General features: G+C 45.1%; 1 protein-coding gene across 3 annotated transcripts in view; it reads left to right on the forward strand.

The window, feature by feature from the left end:
* Window positions 1-19,735, forward strand: part of TTLL6 (tubulin tyrosine ligase like 6) — an 81,562-nt gene that overhangs the window by 15,366 nt on the left and 46,461 nt on the right. For all 3 annotated transcript variants that reach the window (XM_040342467.1, XM_040342468.1, XM_040342466.1), the window contains exons 2-8: window positions 2,629-2,908; window positions 4,535-4,575; window positions 4,689-4,807; window positions 4,891-5,021; window positions 9,195-9,351; window positions 11,205-11,348; window positions 16,720-16,805. In XM_040342467.1, the coding sequence (XP_040198401.1) occupies window positions 2,649-2,908; window positions 4,535-4,575; window positions 4,689-4,807; window positions 4,891-5,021; window positions 9,195-9,351; window positions 11,205-11,348; window positions 16,720-16,805 (938 nt within the window). In that variant the 5' untranslated portion in view covers window positions 2,629-2,648. The remainder of the gene's footprint in view (window positions 1-2,628; window positions 2,909-4,534; window positions 4,576-4,688; window positions 4,808-4,890; window positions 5,022-9,194; window positions 9,352-11,204; window positions 11,349-16,719; window positions 16,806-19,735) is intronic.

Below are 19,735 nucleotides of genomic sequence, written 5' to 3' on the forward strand. Positions count from 1 at the left end.
GCCTCGTACACGCGACCAAACATGTCTGCTGGAACTGGTCCGCGGACATGTTCGGTCGTCTGTACGGCCGACCGGACCGGATTTCCGGACAGGTTTCCAGCGGACAAATGTTTCTTAGCATGCTAAGAAACATGTCCGCTGGAACCATGTCCGTCGGACATGTCCGATGGTCAGTACGACTCATCGGACATGTCCGCTGGGCCGAAATCCCCCGCATGCGTCGAAGTGATTCGACGCATGCGTGAAAGCATTGAACCTCCAGGGTCGCACACGTCGTCGCGGCCACGTCAACGCGTTCGCTGTCCGCAGGGATTTTGGTCCGATGGTGTGTACACACATCAGACCAAAATCAGGCAGCGGACATGTCCGATGAAAACGGTCCAGCGGACATGTCCGATGAAAACGGTCCGGCGGACCGTTTTCATCGGAACGGTCCGACCGTGTGTACAAGGCCTTATGTGCATTTTTTTACGTCGTTTACGTAAGCCTTTTTCCGTCGTAAAGTTACCCCTGCTATATGAGGCGTATCCTATGTTAAGTATGGACGTCGGGCCAGCGTCGAATTTTCCGTCGATTACGTCGTTTGCGTAAGTCGTTCGCGAATAGGGCTGTACGTAAGTTACGTTCACGTTGAAAGCATTGACTATTTGCGGCGTAATTTGGAGCATGCGCACTGGTATAGGTTCACTTCCGGGGCATGCGCCGTTAATTAAAACCGTCATTTACGTGGGGTCAGCCTTCATTACCATGCAACACGCCCACTGCATGGATAATTTGTATTCCGCGGGCTTACGCCGGACCACATACGCTACGCCGCCTTAACTTAGGGCGCAGGTTCTTTCTGAATACAGAACCTGTCTCACTAAGTTACGGCAGCGTAGCGTATCTGAGATACGCTACGCCCGCACAAATTTACGCCGGGCTTTCTGAATCCGGCCCAATGTTAGTGATGTAGCTGGGGGCCGAGTTGTGAATGGCTTCGTAAGTTGTTAGTATTTTGAATTTCATTTGTTGAGTGAGTGGAAGCCAGTGGAGGGATTGGCAGAGAGGAGTAGCAGACACTGAATGGTTGCAGTATTCATACTGTTATCTAATAGGACTGGCGATGATGATGATGTTGACAACCCGACAATGGGGTGTGGGAACATTCTGGGGAACCCACTGGGGGGTCTGTGATTTTAAAATCTTATGGGGCCCTGCATTGGAGACCATCCTCTAGAGGGGGGTAAGGCCTGCCTATCAGTTCAGTATTAGATGGATCTGGTCAGCCCTTGTGACAGACTATTTAGTAGGAGAGTGAAGCTAAAAAAAGGTGTGTGGTGAAGATGTAGGACATGCAGTAGTTACTGGTGTCTACATGGTACCCTTCCCTTTTGCGGGTTCCCTTTTATGGGCCTTGAAACTGTTCCAGGCTGTCTATAGGAGATTAGACACCTCTGCTGAAAAGGTGAGCCTCAGGCTTTTGGGAGCAACATATAACTTGTAGAACTACATCAACCACCTCCTTATTAGTTTTTATGGCGCAGAGTCCGTAATAGCTAAGCTATCATAGAAACAAGACTTGTGAAGTTTGATTTTTTTTACAATTATGCCAATGATGTGGATTTCTGTAACATGGACTTGTACTGTACCAGTATTTTGGATCATTTTCAGTAAAATAATTTGAAAAGATCATGAATGTGTCACACAAGGACTAGGTCCTAAAGAGGCTATACCTGGGAGTGTCAGAGCAGTGGGTTCAGGTCAGAAGTCGGTAGTGATTTGGTGACAGCGGCCATAGAGGTGGAGCGGTCAGGCAAGTTCCACGGGCGCACTCACTAGGATATCTGGGTTTTGTGGTCCTCAGATATGGTGTAGGGCTTGCCTTTGAACCAGATCTGAAATCAATGAGGAAGTGAGGCCTTGCAAGGTATAACAGGTAGACCTTAATCTAGGTTTACGTAGGTGAAAGTGGTCTGTAAAGGGTTTACAACCACTTTAATATAACAATGATAATCATAATTAATGATAATTTAAACATAATTAAAGCTGAATTTGAGCCAGATATTAACAAATGAACTTTTGATCCAGATTTGGAATAATTAATATAATTAGATGTATTTTTACATACGGTACAGTTGATAAAAGTACCTGAATCTGTTTTAAAACCGGCTTAATTTAATCCCCTGTTTAATAGCAATCAAATGGGCAAAGAGAGAGTTATCGTACTCTTACTTAATCAGGCTCTACGGCTTTGCGCTGTACTAAGTAGTTACGTACTAGTTAGTGAGACTGAAAAAAATACATGTCTACTGAGGATAACCAACAGTGCCGTGCTTCTAACTGAGAGTTTGCTGAGAGAAGAAGGAGCTGCCGCTCCTCCCTTGTCCATTCATAGGCTGTGGTGGCTCCTAGACCTGCTCAGCAACATGTTATGTAGAGAGGGAATGTAGAACCCGACTGTGCTGGCTGGTGAGGTGTATTTTACATAAGAATTGCAAATCTTTTGGAAGGTAAGACATATGCCCTCCATAGGACTTGCAACTGAAGGAATGTTCAATAAGTTGTCCATTAAGGTCAACGTTTCGGTGGGATACATGTTTTTTGCTGATAAGGAATTTCGGCTTAGAAGATTTCCATATTTTACAGCTTGAGCGTTTCAAGGCAATATGAAGGTTGAATCCCATGTTGGTAGTGAATCAGATGAGGACTCTGGAGATGATGAGGAGGATGAAGAAGAATCCGAGAGTGAGAGTATAGGTGGCACCTCCGCATTGGATGAAGAACCTATAACATCAAACATTGAACATAATATTGAGCACCAAAAAAACAAAGATGAAGAGGAATTGGAGAATACTGCAATAAATACAGCAACTGAGGGAAAGGTGGATAAAACGGACCAACCTAAAAAGAAAAAGAGAAAACGCAGGTATTTGACTGATGGTGGAAGGTGTTACCAGGTTCTTATACAATTGTTCTGATATTTGGATGTTAAATAGCTTCCTCTACTGTGCATGAATAATAGATGTAATTTACGATTAATATGACTCCAAGAAAGACGTAAAGCTATAGGTTCAGACTACTTTAAACCGTCCTGAGTTCTCCTATTGTGTAAGGGTTAAAAAATAATGAAAATCCATCTCCATCAGTAAGTGGAAAGAATTTAACTCTTTCCTAGACAATCTTTGTACTTGTTGCCCATACATGTGAAGGCAACCATTGTACTTATGCCATATACTGTATATGTCAAACGTTCCTCAACCAGTGGCAGTGCGTTCATAAGGCCGCAGGAGCACCGCCCCCCTCTCCTGTCACTCTCTAATCATCATAAATAGATTCATGCATTGCATGAATTTATCTATGTATGCTGCTGACGGCCCCTTTCCGGTCACCAGTCACCTAAATTACAGCGGTGGAGGTGTTTTTTGGATGCACGTGATTAGAGCCTTTGGCTCTAATAGGCGTCCAATAAAGTGAGAAGTGGGCGCAACGCTGTGCGTTCCTTCTCACTCAGCTCAATGTTGGCAAAGCCAAAGGAATTCACTCTGCTAACATTGACCCGTCTCTCAGCCAATCAGGTTGCCAGGTCTGTTACTGATCGCCTGATTGGCTGAAACGTCAGGCGCTGTGATTGGATGCCTATCAAGTGTCCAATCATAAGAGAGGAGGAGAGGAGTAGGGGAGAAGACGCATGGAGGAGAGAAGACGCATGGAAGACAATGCTCGCCGTCACCCACTGCCCCAATGAGACAGGGTAAGTGCCGGGCAGATGGCGGGCGGATCACAGTGGCAGCATTGGATGGCACAGTGGCAGCATTGAGAGCATTTGATGGCACAGTGGCAGCATTTGATGGCACAGTGGGAGCATTTGATGGCACAGTGGCAGCATTGGATGGCATGGGGGGGAGCATTTGATGGCACAGTGGCAGCATTGGGAGCATTTGATGGCACAGTGGCAGCATTGGGAGCATTTGATGGCACAGTGGCAGCATTGGATGGCACAGTGGCAGCATTGGGAGCATTGGATGGCACAGTGGGAGCATTGGATGACACAGTGGCAGCATTTGATAGCACAGTGGCAGAGTTTGATGGGCACAGTGACTGCAATTTATGAGCACAGTGGTTGCAATTGATGAGCACAGTGGCTGCAATTGATGAGCACAGTGGCTGCAATTGATTAGCACAGTGGCTACAATTGATGAGCACAGTGGCTGCGTTTGATGGCACAGTGATGCTGCAATTGATGTTTTTTTTTTTTTTTTTTTCAATTTGAGCACCAGCCGCCACTGTCCTCAACTGATGATTATTCAGATACCACAGATTGGCCCCCTAAAACAATGAAGTAGTGAAGGCATTTTACTCTACATCTTCTATGGTCAAGTTCAGGAAATGTGATATTGACTGCTGCTTTTGTATATCAAGCTTGTATATGCGCCAAATATGAAACCAATCAATGAGGCAGCTTTTATTTTATTGTCATTGCTATCAACATTTTTGAATTCTTAATAACTTGTACAAAGTATTGTAAAAAAAACATATTTCTTCTTATTTGTAGGGTAATTGGTATCAGCTTAACAGGTTGCAAGTATGAGAGTGGTAAGCCAGTGTGTCCTTTCAAAATGTGTTTGTTGTTAAACTGATCCAGTGCATTGTTCTTGTGCTACATTATGTTTACTTATGTCTGTGCTATGCCCATGTTTGCATTTCAGTGCGACGTGCTTCACGACTTAGTGGACTGAAGGAAGTTGGAGATGATGAAGAGTGGACGGTTTACTGGACAGACTGCTCGGTCTCACTGGAGCGTGTAATGGAGATGAAGAGGTTTCAAGTAAGTCCATTACATAGTGATTTGAGTGACTCCTGGTTGATGGTTTAATAATGTATATTTTTTCACATTTTATTTATGAACAGAAAATCAATCACTTCCCAGGAATGAGTGAGATATGTAGAAAAGACTTGCTGGCAAGAAATATGAACAGACTGTTAAAATTATTTCCAAAAGATTACAACATTTTTCCACGAACATGGTGCCTTCCCGCTGAGTAAGTATCACAGTTTACTGAGTTGGGCAGGAATCTAGTAGAATAGAAAGTTTTTATTACCAGTCTACAGAGGTAACTTTCATTAGTCTAAATCAGTAGTCTCAAAATGCCGCGTACAGACGATCGGACATTCCGACAACAAAACTGTGGATTTTTTCCCAACGGATGTTGGCTCAAACTTGTTTTGCATACACACGGTCACACAAATGTTGTCAGAAATTGCGAACGTCAAGAACGCAGTGATGTACGTCGAGCCGAGAAAAATGAAGTTCAATAGCCAGTGCTGCTCTTCTGCTGAATTTACGACAAGTTTTGTTGTCGGAAAATTTAACCCCCCTGGCGGTGTTTCCGAGTGTGACTCGGGGTTACATTCCTGTGCTGCGATCGGTAACCCCGAGTCAGACTCGGGCTCGCCTCACTGAATCCACAGGCAGTGTTTACTTACCTTGTCCCTGGATCCAGCGATGCCACCGCGCTGTGTGAGCAAGCGGGTGCTCGCTCGATTCACACAGTGCCTCTGTGTGCCGCCGATCTCCGTTCCCTGCGACGTTACGACGCACAGGGGTGGAGAACGGCGCCAAATTCAAAAAGGTAAACAAACACCTTACATACAGTATACTGTTACTTATAGATTACAGTACTGTATGTAAAAAATACACACCCCCCTTGTCCCTAGTGGTCTGCCCAGTGTCCTACATGTTCTTTTATATAATAAAAACTGTTCTTTCTGCCTGCAAACTGTAGATTGTCCATAGCAACCAAAAGTGTCCCTTTATGTCAAAAATGGTTTTAGAGCAGCTAGAAAACAGCGATAATAAATTATAATCACTTGCAGAATTGTGCGATAGCGATTTGTGGGGAAATTCGTCATAAAAAAATAAAAGTAATGACAGCGACAATTCTGCAACTGAGCAAATTTCAGTGATTTTGAGTTGATTACATTATTGAATAATTTTTATTATAATTATATTATTATTTGTTAGAATTATTTATAATTATTTATTATATTATAATTTATAATTTTGTTTTTAAAAAAAATGTCATACCCGGGATGCCTACTAGACTCCTGTTTGGACAGATTTAAGTGAGTTATTCCTAAATATTACAGGCCTACAGTATAAAACGCCAAATTTCCTTGCAAATAATGGTACCGCTTTCAGCACCTAAAATCTGAAATAATCATACCGCCAGGGAGGTTAAGAACCAGCTCTCAAATTTTTGTTATCGGAAATTCCGACAGCAAATGTCCAATGGAGCCCACACACTGTCAGAATTCCTGACAACAAGCTCACATCGAACATTTGTTGTCGGATATTCCAACCGTGTGTACGTGGTAAAACTGTTTCTCGAGAGCTACATGTGACCCTTTTCTTGCCTTTATCTGGCCCTTTAGATATCATTCCTCCTACTAACACGAGACGTCATTCTTACTACTGCCACCAACGATGAGGCACCACTCCCTTGACTGAAACCAGTGATAGGGCACGATTCTTTCCACTGAAACAAGCAATAGGGCACTATTCCTCCAGCCGACACCAAAAAAGGGGCATTATTTCTTCCCCTGACACCAGCAATGGGGCACTATTCTGATACCAACAATAGGGCACAATTCCTTCCACTGATACCAACAATGAGGCAACATTTGTCTCACCGACACCAACAATGGGGCACTATTCCTCCCACTGTCAACAATGACTGGCCTCTATTCTTCTCACTGACACAAGGCATGGGGCACTTTTCCTCCCATTATAATATCATTTATGAGGCACTACTTCACCACCTACTGACCACACAGGATATTTCATTTTCTTACTACCACTGTCAACCAAGCCTGAGGCATTTTTTTAGCCCACTGATGCCAGGGAATTTTACTACTCCCACTGGCCACAGTCTGGCTCCCCTAAAGTTTGAAGGACAGAAATTTGGCCCTTGGATTAGTAAGTTTGGAGACTCCTGATCTAAATCAATTTTTGTTTGCTATGGGTTTCTGGAGGTTTACATTAAAATACTGTCTTTTCAAACTATACTTATAAGCACATTGCATAGAGCTGCCATTGTCAACCAGGGTTCAGTGGAATCCTAGGGTTCCTCCAGAGTTTGCCAGGGGTTCCTTGATCTGTGGTTAGTTGACCATCTAATTTTATGGTGCCTGCAAAGTTCCTTGACCATTGTCAGTTGGAAAAGCCAGTATCATGACCCAATTTTTTTTAGCTGTCTGTAAAAGTGGCATTCTGACCACGAATGCAAAGGTTGCATTCTGACCACCAATGTAAGAGGCCTTTTTGCCATTGACCATCGAATAGATGTTTTTAGTAAGGGTTCTCCGAGAACTAAAAATTATTTTAAGAGAAAAAAGCTGAGAAAGGCAAGTATAGCATAATAGACCTGTTTTGAAATTCCCTTATCTCTCATATAATTATGAGCAGTGTTGCTCATCTTCCTTTAAAAAAGTAATTAGTTACAGTTACAAATTACTTGTCCGAAAAAGTAATTGAGTTAGTGACTCAGTTACTTCATTGGCAAAGTAATTAGTTACTCGGCAAAGTAACTGAGATTTTTTTTTTAATATTCTACAATGCAGTTACGTTCTATAACGTCTTAAAAGACTCCAATTATCTGTCTATATAATATAACAGCCTGTTATATATTTATATACAGATAATTGGAGTCTTTTAAGCTTTACAAGCAATATCAGCAGTCAGTCAGCTCAGCCAGTAGCACAAAGTTCATATTTCGCCACACCAGGCCTAAGGCCTTAAAAAAGGGCTTAGGCCTGGTGTGGCGAAATATGAACTTTGTGCTACTGGCTGAGCTGACTGACTGCTGATGTTGCTTGTAAAGCTTAAAAGACTCCAATTATCTGTTTATAAATATATAACAGGCTGTTATATAGACAGATAATTGGAGTCTTTCAAGCTTTACAAGCAATATCAGGCAGTCAGTCGGCTCAGCCAGTAGCAGCACAAAGTTCATATTTCGCCACACCAGGCCTAAGGCCTTAGACTAGGTTGCTCAAAATCCGATCCTCGGCTCGGCTCCTCACCTGGCTCTGGTGGCGCAGGGGCCACAAATCGAATCAGACAAGAAGATGATGTGCATGACCGGCCTCACCCAATCACAATCCACTGGCGCCAGCTCCATCCCGCTGGCCCTGACAGTGACTGACAGTCACACTCACAGACGTGATGATGATCACTCAGACGACCCCAGAGTCTTCCTGGACTGCCCCCACCCGCGCGCTCGATGTAATCTCGGTAACGCCACCCATGTAATGGGAACGGCGTTGCCGAGAGGGTAAAAGTAATCTGGTAGATTACTAGTTACCCTTAGGAGGCCAATCGTTGCGTAACGGCGTTTATTTAAACACCGTTACTTACAACACTGATTATGAGTGGTCATATTTTACGAGTATGCATAAGCAATCTTTTAAGGACCAAGTTTTAACCTTTGTTGAAATGAAACTACTCTGCAGGGTCAATCAAAATGTCCAACTGGGTATAGACTACATTGAGGCAGTGGTCTCCTTAGACCCAGTTGTTATATGAATGTCAAAATCTTTGACAATACGTTTTAATGGTATATTGGTACTTTAACGTCTGAGGCCCCGTACACACCAGAGGATATCCGCTGGAAACGGTCCGCCGGACCGTTTCCAGCAGATACATCCTCTGGCGGATTTGGATCTGATGGCTGTACACACCATCAGATCGAAATCCGCGCGGAATACATCCGTGGTGACGTGTCGCGCCGTCGCCGCGACAATGACGCGGTGACGTGCGCGACGCTGGAAGGTAAATACTTCCTCGCATCCGTCGAATCATTACGACGCATGCGAGGGAGGGGAGCGGACGGACTGATCCGGTGAGTCTGTACAGACGACCGGATCAGTCCGCTGGACAGGATTCAAGCGGATAGATTTCTTAGCTTGCTAAGAAATTTTTATCCGCTTGAAATCTGTCGGGCAGATTTTTATCCGCGGGAAAATGTCCGCTAGGCCGTACACACGACCGGATTTATCTGCTGGAACTGATCCGCGGATCAATCCCAGCGGATAGATCCGGTCGTCTGTACGAGGCCTAACTGTTTCTCTTGTTTAATTTAGATTAGAATATATGTATTTGAAGTTTTATTATAAATCATGTGTCCTTTTGTCTACTTGTCCTTTTACTGCAGTTATGGTGATTTCCAGGCCTACTGCCGCACAAAGAAGAACAAAACCTATATCTGCAAACCTGACAGTGGCTGCCAAGGCAGGGGCATTTTTCTCTCTAAAAACCTAAAGGAGATCAAACATGGAGAGCACATGATCTGTCAGCAGTATGTCTCCAAGGTAACAGAGATTACCAGTTCTGTATACAGTACCCCCCAAAAGTGAATGTTGTACTGATGTATGCATAGCTGATTTCGAGGGACTGTCCCTGATTTAAAGCAATGTCCCTCTGTCCCTCTTTCCTCCTCATTTGTCCCTCATTGTGGTCTGATCTATATAATTGTATATAAAATGCACTTTTTATCTATCAAATAGTGTTTTCCAGTGCTAAACCTTTCATCTGATTTCTAAATTGCTGCATTTGTAAATTCTAAAAGACAATATAAAGGAAAGGTAGTGGTAAAAAAGCACTTGTGGGTTTAACCAATCTTGATTTTTTTTGTGCAGTTCTCCTTTAAGGGGGCGTGACAAGAGGTGTGTCCTATGCCTGCATACTTTTGCTGATGGTGTCCCTCATTCCCATCTCAAAAAGTTGGGATGTATGATGTATGGCCTAGTTCACATGGAAAACTGAAAGAAGGCTTTGTAAAGCACCCCAGCAGCTTTTCAAAGAGGTGGCCAGATTTTTTTTAAGGCCAGATTCAGAAGTCTAATGCCGCGTACACACGGTTCTAAAAAATGACGTTTTTAATGGTCTAGAAAAAAATGACCTTTTTTTCAACCCAATCATTAAAACGGCCTTGCCTACACACGATCGTGAAAAAAAAAAAAATGCTCTAGCAAATCGCGGTGACGTACAACACATACGACGGCACTATAAAGGGGAAGTTCCATTCGGATGGCGCCACCCTTTGGGCTGCTTTTTGCTGATTTTGTGTTAGTAAAAGACGATTCGCGCTTTTCAGTCTGTTACAGCGTGATGAATGTGCTTACTCCATTACAAACGCTAGTTTTACCAGAACGAGCGCTCCCGTCTCATAACTTGCTTCTGAGCATGCACGTTTTTTTCACGTCGTTAAAGCCCACACACGACCATTTTTTACAACCTTAAAAACGACAACGTCTTCCTTGCGGTTTGCTTGCACCTTTTTTGATTTAACATTGTGGTCTATGACACACAAATTGCACCGAAGTTTCAGAAAAGTAGCGCAGGAACCTTTTTTTTTTTTATCACTGCGACTTGTGTCACATTGATTAAGATGGCACCCATTGAAATAAATGTGTTTTGACTTGTTAGGGGACTTTGTGTCGCAAGATAAGTTGTAGCAGTGTGAACCGGAGCTTATAAAGTCCTTGTGACGGGATTAAAGGGCCCCAGCCAGGGCCGTCTTTACCATAGGGCAAACAGGGGCAGCTGCCCAGGGCCCTGTCACTGTTGGGGGCCCAAAGCAACCCCCTTTTTTAGAGGTCTGGAGGTCCCCAGGGCCCCGGATGACAACCCCCCTTTTTTTTATAAAAAAAAACTTTTTTTAGATATTTCTTTATTTCTTTTATTTTTTATATATACAAAGGCATGGCAGCCCATTCAAATCAATGGGCTGCTGTGCCTGCACAAATGAGGGCCGCCAAAACACATACATGTGAACCAGCCAGGCCCAAAATAAGCTGGAGGGGGGCCCAAAAAAAAAATGTTTGCCCAGGGCCCAAACCATATTAAAGACGGCCCTGGCCCCAGCATTAGTGGGAAGGGCCCCGGGAATGATTGAAAGGGCCCCAGTGGATGAGGAGCCCTTCATGTTTTTTTTTTCACCAGGGCCTTGAAGGTTCTAGTTACGCCTCTGCCATAGAGAGTTTGTCAAGCATTTCGAAAAATGTCAAATCTTGTGCCCATGTAAACCAGCCCTGTTGTCTACCATTTTTGTTTTAGCAGTCAGCATCATTCTAAAGCTTTATATTGTCTTATACTATTGGAGATCTCTGGCTCTGCTTTTAATATGTCATGCATGCAATTTACATATGTTTTCTCGGCACAGCCATTCCTCATCGATGGATATAAATTCGATCTGCGGATATATGTGCTTGTGACATCTTGTGAACCTCTGCGCATTTTCATCTACAAAGAAGGGTTGGCACGTTTTGCAACAATGTCTTACACAGAGCCTAGTCACAGCAACCTGGTAAGGAGCCTTGTGACATTAATCAGAATTGAGCATTAAAGCGACCCTTAGGGGCAGATCCACGGAGCGAGTACGCCGGTGTATCTACTGATACACCGGCGTACTTTCAAATTTCCCGCGTCGTATCGTTGTTTTGAATCCTCAAAACAAGATACGACGTCTTCTGGGTTAGGACATTAGGACGAAATACCAGCTTTAACTATACGCCGGAAAAAGCCGACTACAGACGACGTAAAAAAATGCGACGGCCGCTCGTACGTTTGTGGATCGTCTGAAATAGGTAATTTGCATACCCGACGCGGAAAACGACGTGAACGCCACCCAGCGGACGCCGAAGAATTGCATCTTAGATCCGAAGGCGTACGAAGACGTACACCTTCGGATCTAAGATGCAATTCTTCGGCGTCCGCTGGGTGGCGTTCACGTCGTTTTCCGCGTCGGGTATGCAAATTACCTATTTCAGACGATCCACAAATGTACGAGCGGCCGTCGCATTTTTTTACGTCGTCTGTAGTCGGCTTTTTCCGGCGTATAGTTAAAGCTGGTATTTCGTCGCGTATAGTTAGACTTGCCATGTTAAGTATGGCCGTCGTTCCCGCGTTTAATTTGAATTTTTTATTTTTTTTGCGTAAGTCGTCAGTGAATCGGGATGGACGTAATTCACGTCTATGTTAAAAAAAATTACGTCCTTGCGACGTCATTAAGCGCAAAGCACGGCGGAAAATTTCAGAACGGAGCATGCGCAGTTCGATCGGCGCGGGGACGCGCTTCATTTAAATGAAACACGCCCCCTACTCGCCGATTTGAATTAGGCGCCCTTACGCCGCGAGAGATACACTACGCCGCCGTAACTTACGGCGCAAATTCTTTGTGGATTCAAAGCAGCCAAAAGTAAGTTACAGCGGCGTAGCGTATCTCACATACGCTGCGCCGATCTAATTGTATGTGGATCTACCCCTTAAAGTTCACATTTACAAAAAATTCAACATAACTGGAAATAGTTTTTGCATGTCAAAAAATATGTATTTATTATTTATTTTTTTACAAAAAAGAAAAAGTTTGGACTTTAAATGAGGCATGTACAATATGGCTAAAGTAAACGTCTATTGTAAAAACGTAGACTGTATGTTTATCGTCTGAACAGTAATTGACATGACATAATAGCATATACAGTATACATACGATGATTTGTAAATCATACAGATAATGTATGGCAGGCCATAAACATAGAAAGAAGTCATCGCATCATAGCACATTGCATTGTGGGCCATTGGAAAATGTCCTCCAAATTCTAAGATCACTTAAAAGAGAATAATGGAGTAAAATCTGAATGGATAAAATGCATTGGTACATCTATATGGAACAAGGTGCATCCAGATATGCCCGACGTGTTTCGTGGTTTATACTTCTCTTAAAGGAACACTAAAGGTTTGTTTTTTATTAGATCAATTGATTGCTGTAAGCTAGAGCACTTAAATATCACTTACCTCGTTTTTATTTTTGACCTCCAAAATACAGTAATCCAGGTTTGAAAATGCCATTTCCTGTCACTCCTCTTCTTGCTTTCCACCAGCATCTGAGCCGTTTTGCATGGTGGAAAGCAGAATGTGCTCACCCCCTCCCTATGACTACAGCCCTGCATGAAGATGCTCTCTTATCCCTCACAGGCATGGAGGCTAAGCCTAATGGGAACTGTAGTTCCCATTAGGCCGTGATGTAGCAAGAATGAATGCGCACCGCAAACCAGGAAGTCAGTGAGAATAACGATTCAGGAGTGACGGAGGTGAATAAAACGGCTCGATTTCAACAGGTATCAAACTAGTTATAATGCAAAACATTACTTTTTACTTTATCAGCTACTGTCAGACTTTAATTTAAGAGGAAAATATTTTTGTCTTTACAACCCCTTTAAGGGGCAAGGGATATAAATAAGCAAATATAGCCTGATGATACTCATATATTGGGAAAAGTAGTTTACGGGGGGGAAAGAAAAAACAGTTATCCCTTTATATACTCACAAGCCAACTGAGTCTGGAATCTGTGATGCTAAAACCTGGAGGGGGCTGCCTGGGGTGTCTATCCCGGAAACTGTTAGGCCCCATACACACGACCGAACATGTCTGCTGAAACTGGTCCGCGGACCAGTTTCAGCAGACACGTTCGGTCGTGTGTAGGCCCGAGCGGACAGGATTCCAGCAAACATTTACTTTTTCCAGCGGGCAAATATTTCCGAACTTGTTTTAAAACAGCCCGCTGGAATCCTGTCCGCTCGGACATGTTCGGTCGTCTGTACAGACCTACCGTACATGTCCGAGCGCCCGCCATCCCTCGCATGCTTCGAATGACTTCAACGCATGCGTGAAAGCATTGAACTGGCAGGGCCGCCCACGGCGCTGCGTCATCGTCGCGGCCACGCCCCGCGTATTGTTTACGCGCGGATTTCTGTATGATGGTGAGTACAGCCACCATACAGAAATCCCCGGGCAGACATGTACGGTGAAAACGGTCCGGCGGACTGGTTTCATCGTACATGTTTGCTCGTCTGTACAAGGCATTACAGGAGCCCGCAAAGGAACCATATGCGTATGGACTCCAATTCTTTAAAGTCCAAAAAATTATTGTTGAGTATAACTATAAATAGGGTACTAATAATGCTGTGAAAAGCAAGCAAAATGAACCCAGCACCAATATGACAAGAGGCCGTATGCATTGTATGGATACTAGTGTGTAACCAAGAAAGGATATCCTCTATGTGAAGGAAGAAACAATGAAACAAGTGTGAGAAGTATGGCACCAAGCCAAACAGCAGGAGTATTGTAAAAAGTGCTAGGAGCCTGAAGAGAGCGTGAAGAGAGAAAACAAGCAGAAAAGTTACCACCCAAGCAGTGGCAGCCTGTCCATTAAGGGCGCATGGGAGCCGCCCCCTCTATCTCGCCACCACCTATATGAGTAATGGGTAGATTCATGCATAGCATGAATCTAGCCATGGCTGCCGCGGCCACCCCCTATAAATGCATTCGGCCCCTTTTAGGATGCCGGGCACATGAAGTACAGCAGCGGAGGTTTTTTTTGAAGCACCTGATTGGAGCCATAGGCTCTAATAGGCTTCAAAATAGCGTGGAATCGGAGCGCAGAGCATTGCGCTCGGAGCCCACCCAGATGTGTTAGAAAAGCAAATGAATATTCACTTTTCTAATGCTAAACCATCTCTCTGCCAATCAGGAAGCGCGGAGCTGTTACCCATCACCTGATTGTCTGAAAGGACAGGCGATCCTATTGGATGCCTAGCAGAAGGAAAGAAGAGACACACGGCGGAAACATGGAGGACACAGGAGCCGCCGCCTGACCTGCTGCCCCTTCCACAGCTCGCCATTGTCACCTGCTGCCTGACCCGCCACCAAGATGGGGTAAGTGCTGGTCAGACGACAAGCAGGCGGGCAGGGGTGTGCTGGTTAAATGTCGCCAGGGGGTAACAGTGGCTGCAATTGATGGACACAGTGGCTGCAATTGATGGGCACAGTGGCTGCAATTGATGGGCACAGTGCCTGCATTTGATGGTCACAGTGGCTGCATTTGATGGGCACAGTGGCTGCAATTGATGGGCACAGTGGCTGCATTTGATGGTCACAGTGGCTGCAATTGATGGGCACAGTGGCTGCAATTGATGGGCACAGTGGCTGCAATTGATGGGCACAGTGGCTGCATTTGATGGTCACAGTGGCTGCAATTGATGGGCACAGTGGGTGCAATTGATGGTCACAGTGGCTGCATTTGATGGTCACAGTGGCTGCATTTGATGGTCACAGTGGCTGCAATTGATGGGAACAGTGGCTGTATTTGATGGTACAGTGGCTGCAATTGATGGGCACAGTGGCTGCAATTGATGGGCACAGTGGCTGCAATTGATGGGAATAGTGGCTGCAATTGATGGTTACAGTGGCTGCAATTGATGGGTACATTGGCTGTATTTGATGGCATAGTGGCTGCATTTGATGGTTACAGTGGCTGCAATTGATGGCACAGTGGCTGCATTTGATGGGCACAGTGGCTGCATTTGATGGGCACAGTGGCTGCATTTGATGGGCACAGTGGCTGCAATTGATGGGCACAGTGGCTGCAATTGATGGGCACAGTGGCTGCAATTGATGGGAATAGTGGCTGCAATTGATGGGTACATTGGCTGTATTTGATGGTTACAGTGGCTGCATTTGATGGTTACAGTGGCTGCAATTGATGGCACAGTGGCTGCATTTGATGAGCACAGTGAGGCTGCAATTTATGTGTTTTTTTCAGAAATTTTCAGTTTGTTTGCACCCCGCCAAAAATTGTAAGCACCAGCCGCCACTGGCCCATGTGTACGGCAGCTGGTCAGACAGAATCCAGCTGAACGGCCAGCTTCTGTTGAAGGGGCATGACCAAAAAAAGGTATTTTTAGTGCTATCACATCTTGAATGACGATTGCCCGGTCATACAAAACTGTACCCAAACTACATTTGTATAGTTTTTTTAGAGAGATAGAGCTTTCTTTTGGTGGTATTTAATCACCACTGGGTTTTATATTTTTTGCTAAGCAAAAAAAGACCGAAAATTTTGATATTTTTTTTTTCTTAGCTTCTGTTATTACATTTTGTAAATAAGTAATTTTTCTTCCTCACTGATGTGCGCTTATGAGGCTGCACTGATGGGCACTGATAGATGGCACCGATAAAGCTGCACTGATGGGCATCACTGATTAGGCAGCAATGGTGGGCATTGTTGGGGCTGCACAGAATAATCAGCTGCCCTGATTATCAGTGCTAATGTCCCCTGTGTGGATTTACCTTTTTTCAGTTCTTCTCACCTCACGCGCTGTCAGCGTGAGGGGAGGATTGCTAATAACCATCAAATCCTGTTTACATCTGTGATCAGCTGTGATTGGACACAGCTGATCATGTGGTAAAGAGCCGCAGTATTTGGCCCTTTACCCCGATCTGTAATCAGCTGTGTCTGAAGGAGGCAGCGATCATAGGCAGGTAGCGTGCGCACAGAAGGACGTCATATGACATATGTCGTGAGGGGGTTAAAGAGGTTTTCTACTCTGGGAAAAAAAAATCCTGTTGCCGATGAACTTTAATAACAGGACACTTACCTGTCCAGAGATCCAGCGTCATCTTTACCCGGGCTAATGATTAATTTAATTTTATTTGCATCAACAGACTTATTTATCTAAATAAATGTCAAGCATTTGGCCTTCTTATGATCGTACTTGGCAGAAATGTTATACTTTCACTTTTTTTTGCCCAGTCATCCTTATCTTCAGAATTACTGTAAGCTTTCAGCCTACTAATAAAAAAATTATAATATTACTTAATTATTTATATAATTTTCACAGGATGATGTCTGTATGCATTTGACCAATTATGCAATCAACAAGCACAATGACAATTTTATACGGGATGAAATGACAGGCAGCAAAAGGTGGGTATCAAATCAAAAAGACATATAATAGATACATACAAACTAGTAATTATTGGTTAAAAAAAGATTTAATCAACCAGAAAATGTTTGAATTTGAAAAGCTAGAACTTGGTTAAAGGGGTTGTAAAGGTTTGTCTTTTATTTTCTAAATAGGTTCCTTTAAGCTAGTGCATTGTTGGTTCACTTACCTTTTGCTTTGATTTCCCTTCTAAATGTTTTTTTTCTTTGTTTGAATTTCTCACTTCCTGTTTATCCTCAGTAAGCTTTCCACCATCATCTGAGCGCAGGGCAGCCATCAGGAATTATGGGGCCCCTTACACAGCTTCAGGCATGGGCCCTCCTGGAGCAGAGAGACGGGGGGGGGGGGGGTGCTGCCGCCTGAAATTGAGAAGCAGGGGGGGGCCTTTATAAAAAAAGACGAAATAAAGAAAATTATATATAAAAAAGAAAAGGGGGGTAGCCATCCGGGGGCCCTGGGGACCTCTGGGCTCTTTAATAAAAAGAAATTAATAATATATATATATTTTTTTTTAAAAAGGTTGGTTGGCATCTGGGGCCTTTAATAAAAAATATATGTATATATATATATATATATATATATATATATATATATATATATATCTATAGATATATATATATATACACAAATTATTATTTCTCTTTCGTTCATAGACGGACACAGCCTTCATTGACCTTAGGGTTATGCTTCTTCCTACCAGGAGATTTAGGCAGAATTCTACAGCACTTAAGGTGTTAAAACCTTTCCTTCATGCCGCTCCTCCCAGGGGGCGTGGCTCCCCCTGCTCTAGCAGCCTCAGTTTGTTTTCTGCCTAACGACAGGAGGTCAGGCTCTCTCTGGAGTTCCTGGACTCTGGAGTTTTTTATTGCGATTTTTCTCGCTTTTTTATTATTTTGTTCCTGCATTTTTGAATCCTGCGATTCTTCTATCAACAGCCGACTGGGTGACAGGCTGGGTCCTCGACTCTTGTAGTCCCCCCATGTTCGGCCTTCGAGCGTGTGCCGGCCCTCAGCTCAGCTTTGGGACGTCCACGACAGGCCCCGTTGCTCCAGGGGCGGCCGGGGAACTTCGGTTCTAGGGCACACATATGACCGATCTTTTATGGCCTTGTCACAGTGTGTCTGGCCGACAGCCATGCCGTTCGCGGACGTTGGTTCTGTCTGTGATACCTCCAGCCGGGTAGTCGCAGGACAGGTAAGTAGTGGGCCCTTACTCAGGTAAGTGGTCTGGCTGGAATGTTTCCCTTGGGAGGTCGACTGAGGGTTTTCCCTGCTTTCCTCTCTCCCTTATTCCTCTCCCTCCTTCCCCTTTTTCTGTGGTGCGTGAGACTCTAAAAATTGAGGTTGTGGTGGAGACACCACCGTGTCAGTACCTTTTGGATCCGCAGACCGCCACGCACTGCTGAAGGGTTCCTTGTGTTCCTTATTTGGAAAAAAGTTTGTCAAAAAGCTTTGCAACCCGTTACCCCCTTGAGGGGGATTTAAAAAAAAAAATATATAGGTCTCTCCTCCGCCAGTGGACCCCCTATGTCCAGACTGCGCAAGGCCGCCACATTGCCTGTGGAAGGGGCTCCTGCGTTTCAGGATCCCGCTGATAGGAGAGTGGAGGCCGTGGCCCGCAACCTATTCACCGTGGTGGTTTGGGCGGTGAGGCCGGCTCTGGCCGGGGCCCTGGTCAGGCCCCGACTGGAAGGGCGAAGCTCCTGGTGCAGGAGCTGGAAGAAGGGGCTTCCGAGTCCTCTTGGGACCAGGCTGAACGATAGTTCAGGGTCAGAATTTTCTCTGCGAGGCGGCCATGGATACGTTCCGGGGCTTCCGTCTATGCAGGGTTCTGCGCCTCCTTGTGTGGCTGAGGAGCTGGTCTGCGGACTAGTCCTCTAGGGAGGCCTTGGTGATGGCCTTTAAGGGGGGAACGGTCCTTTTGGGACTTCCCTGGGTGGCATCATTGTGGATGCCGCGGGTGGTAAGCACATGCTGTTCCCACAGTCTGGAAAGGACCTTGCCCTGCGCATGGACCCTCCTTGACTACCTCCGAGCGTTTTTTCGCCCGCCCTGTGCGGTGGGGGTAGGTCTACATGGTGCTTAAACCCCCGCCGCGGGTTAGCAGGGCACCTGATACCACATGCCTAACAAGTCCGCGGACGTACCTGCTTCCGCCTGTAGGTCTGCTCCTGCCCGTGTCTCCGGTGGGAGACTGGCTTCGCACATTCCTGGCTCTGTGGAGGTCTCTCCTCTCCGACCGTTGGGGTTGCAAAGTGGTTTCCTTGGGGTACAAGATCGAGTTTCTCTCTTGTCTGCCAAACAGGTTTTTTCCCTCCGGCCTCTGGCCTCCTCCGGTTCGCCGGTTGGCTCTGTCAGGGGCTGTCCAGGATCTTCTGGTCAGGGGAGTGATTGTGTCAGTTCCCTCGTTGGAACGGTCTCGGGGGTTTTACTCCATTCTGTGTCCCCACGGAGGATGGGGCCCGGTCAATCCTGGGCCTCATGTCCCTCGTTTGTTTTGTCAAGGTGCAATCTTTCAGGTGGTGTCGATTCGCTTGGTAATAGCGGCACTCCACCAGGGGGATTTTTTCTGGCATCCTTGGATGTCATTAACACGTACCTACATGTTCGCGTATCCTCAATGCACCAGAGTTTCTGTGCTTTGCGGTCGGGGGGGACCATTTTTATTGGTGTCCTTCCTGTTCGGCGGGTTTTCGCCAAGGTGCTCGTCCCGATACTGGCCCGGCTGTGACAGCGGGGGTTTTTGTTATCATGGGATGTCTGGCCGACATTCTCCTTCGAGCTTCTTCGAGCTCTGCATTGGTGGAGCCGTGTCTATCACGTGTTACCTGGGACTAGTACTGGATTCCGCCGGGGCGGGTGTGTTTTTTCTCCTAACGGAAAAACTTCAGATTCTGCTGTCTGCTGTGCAG

This window comes from Rana temporaria, chromosome 3, assembly GCF_905171775.1.
Source record: "Rana temporaria chromosome 3, aRanTem1.1, whole genome shotgun sequence".
NCBI classification, from domain to species: Eukaryota; Metazoa; Chordata; class Amphibia; order Anura; family Ranidae; genus Rana; species Rana temporaria.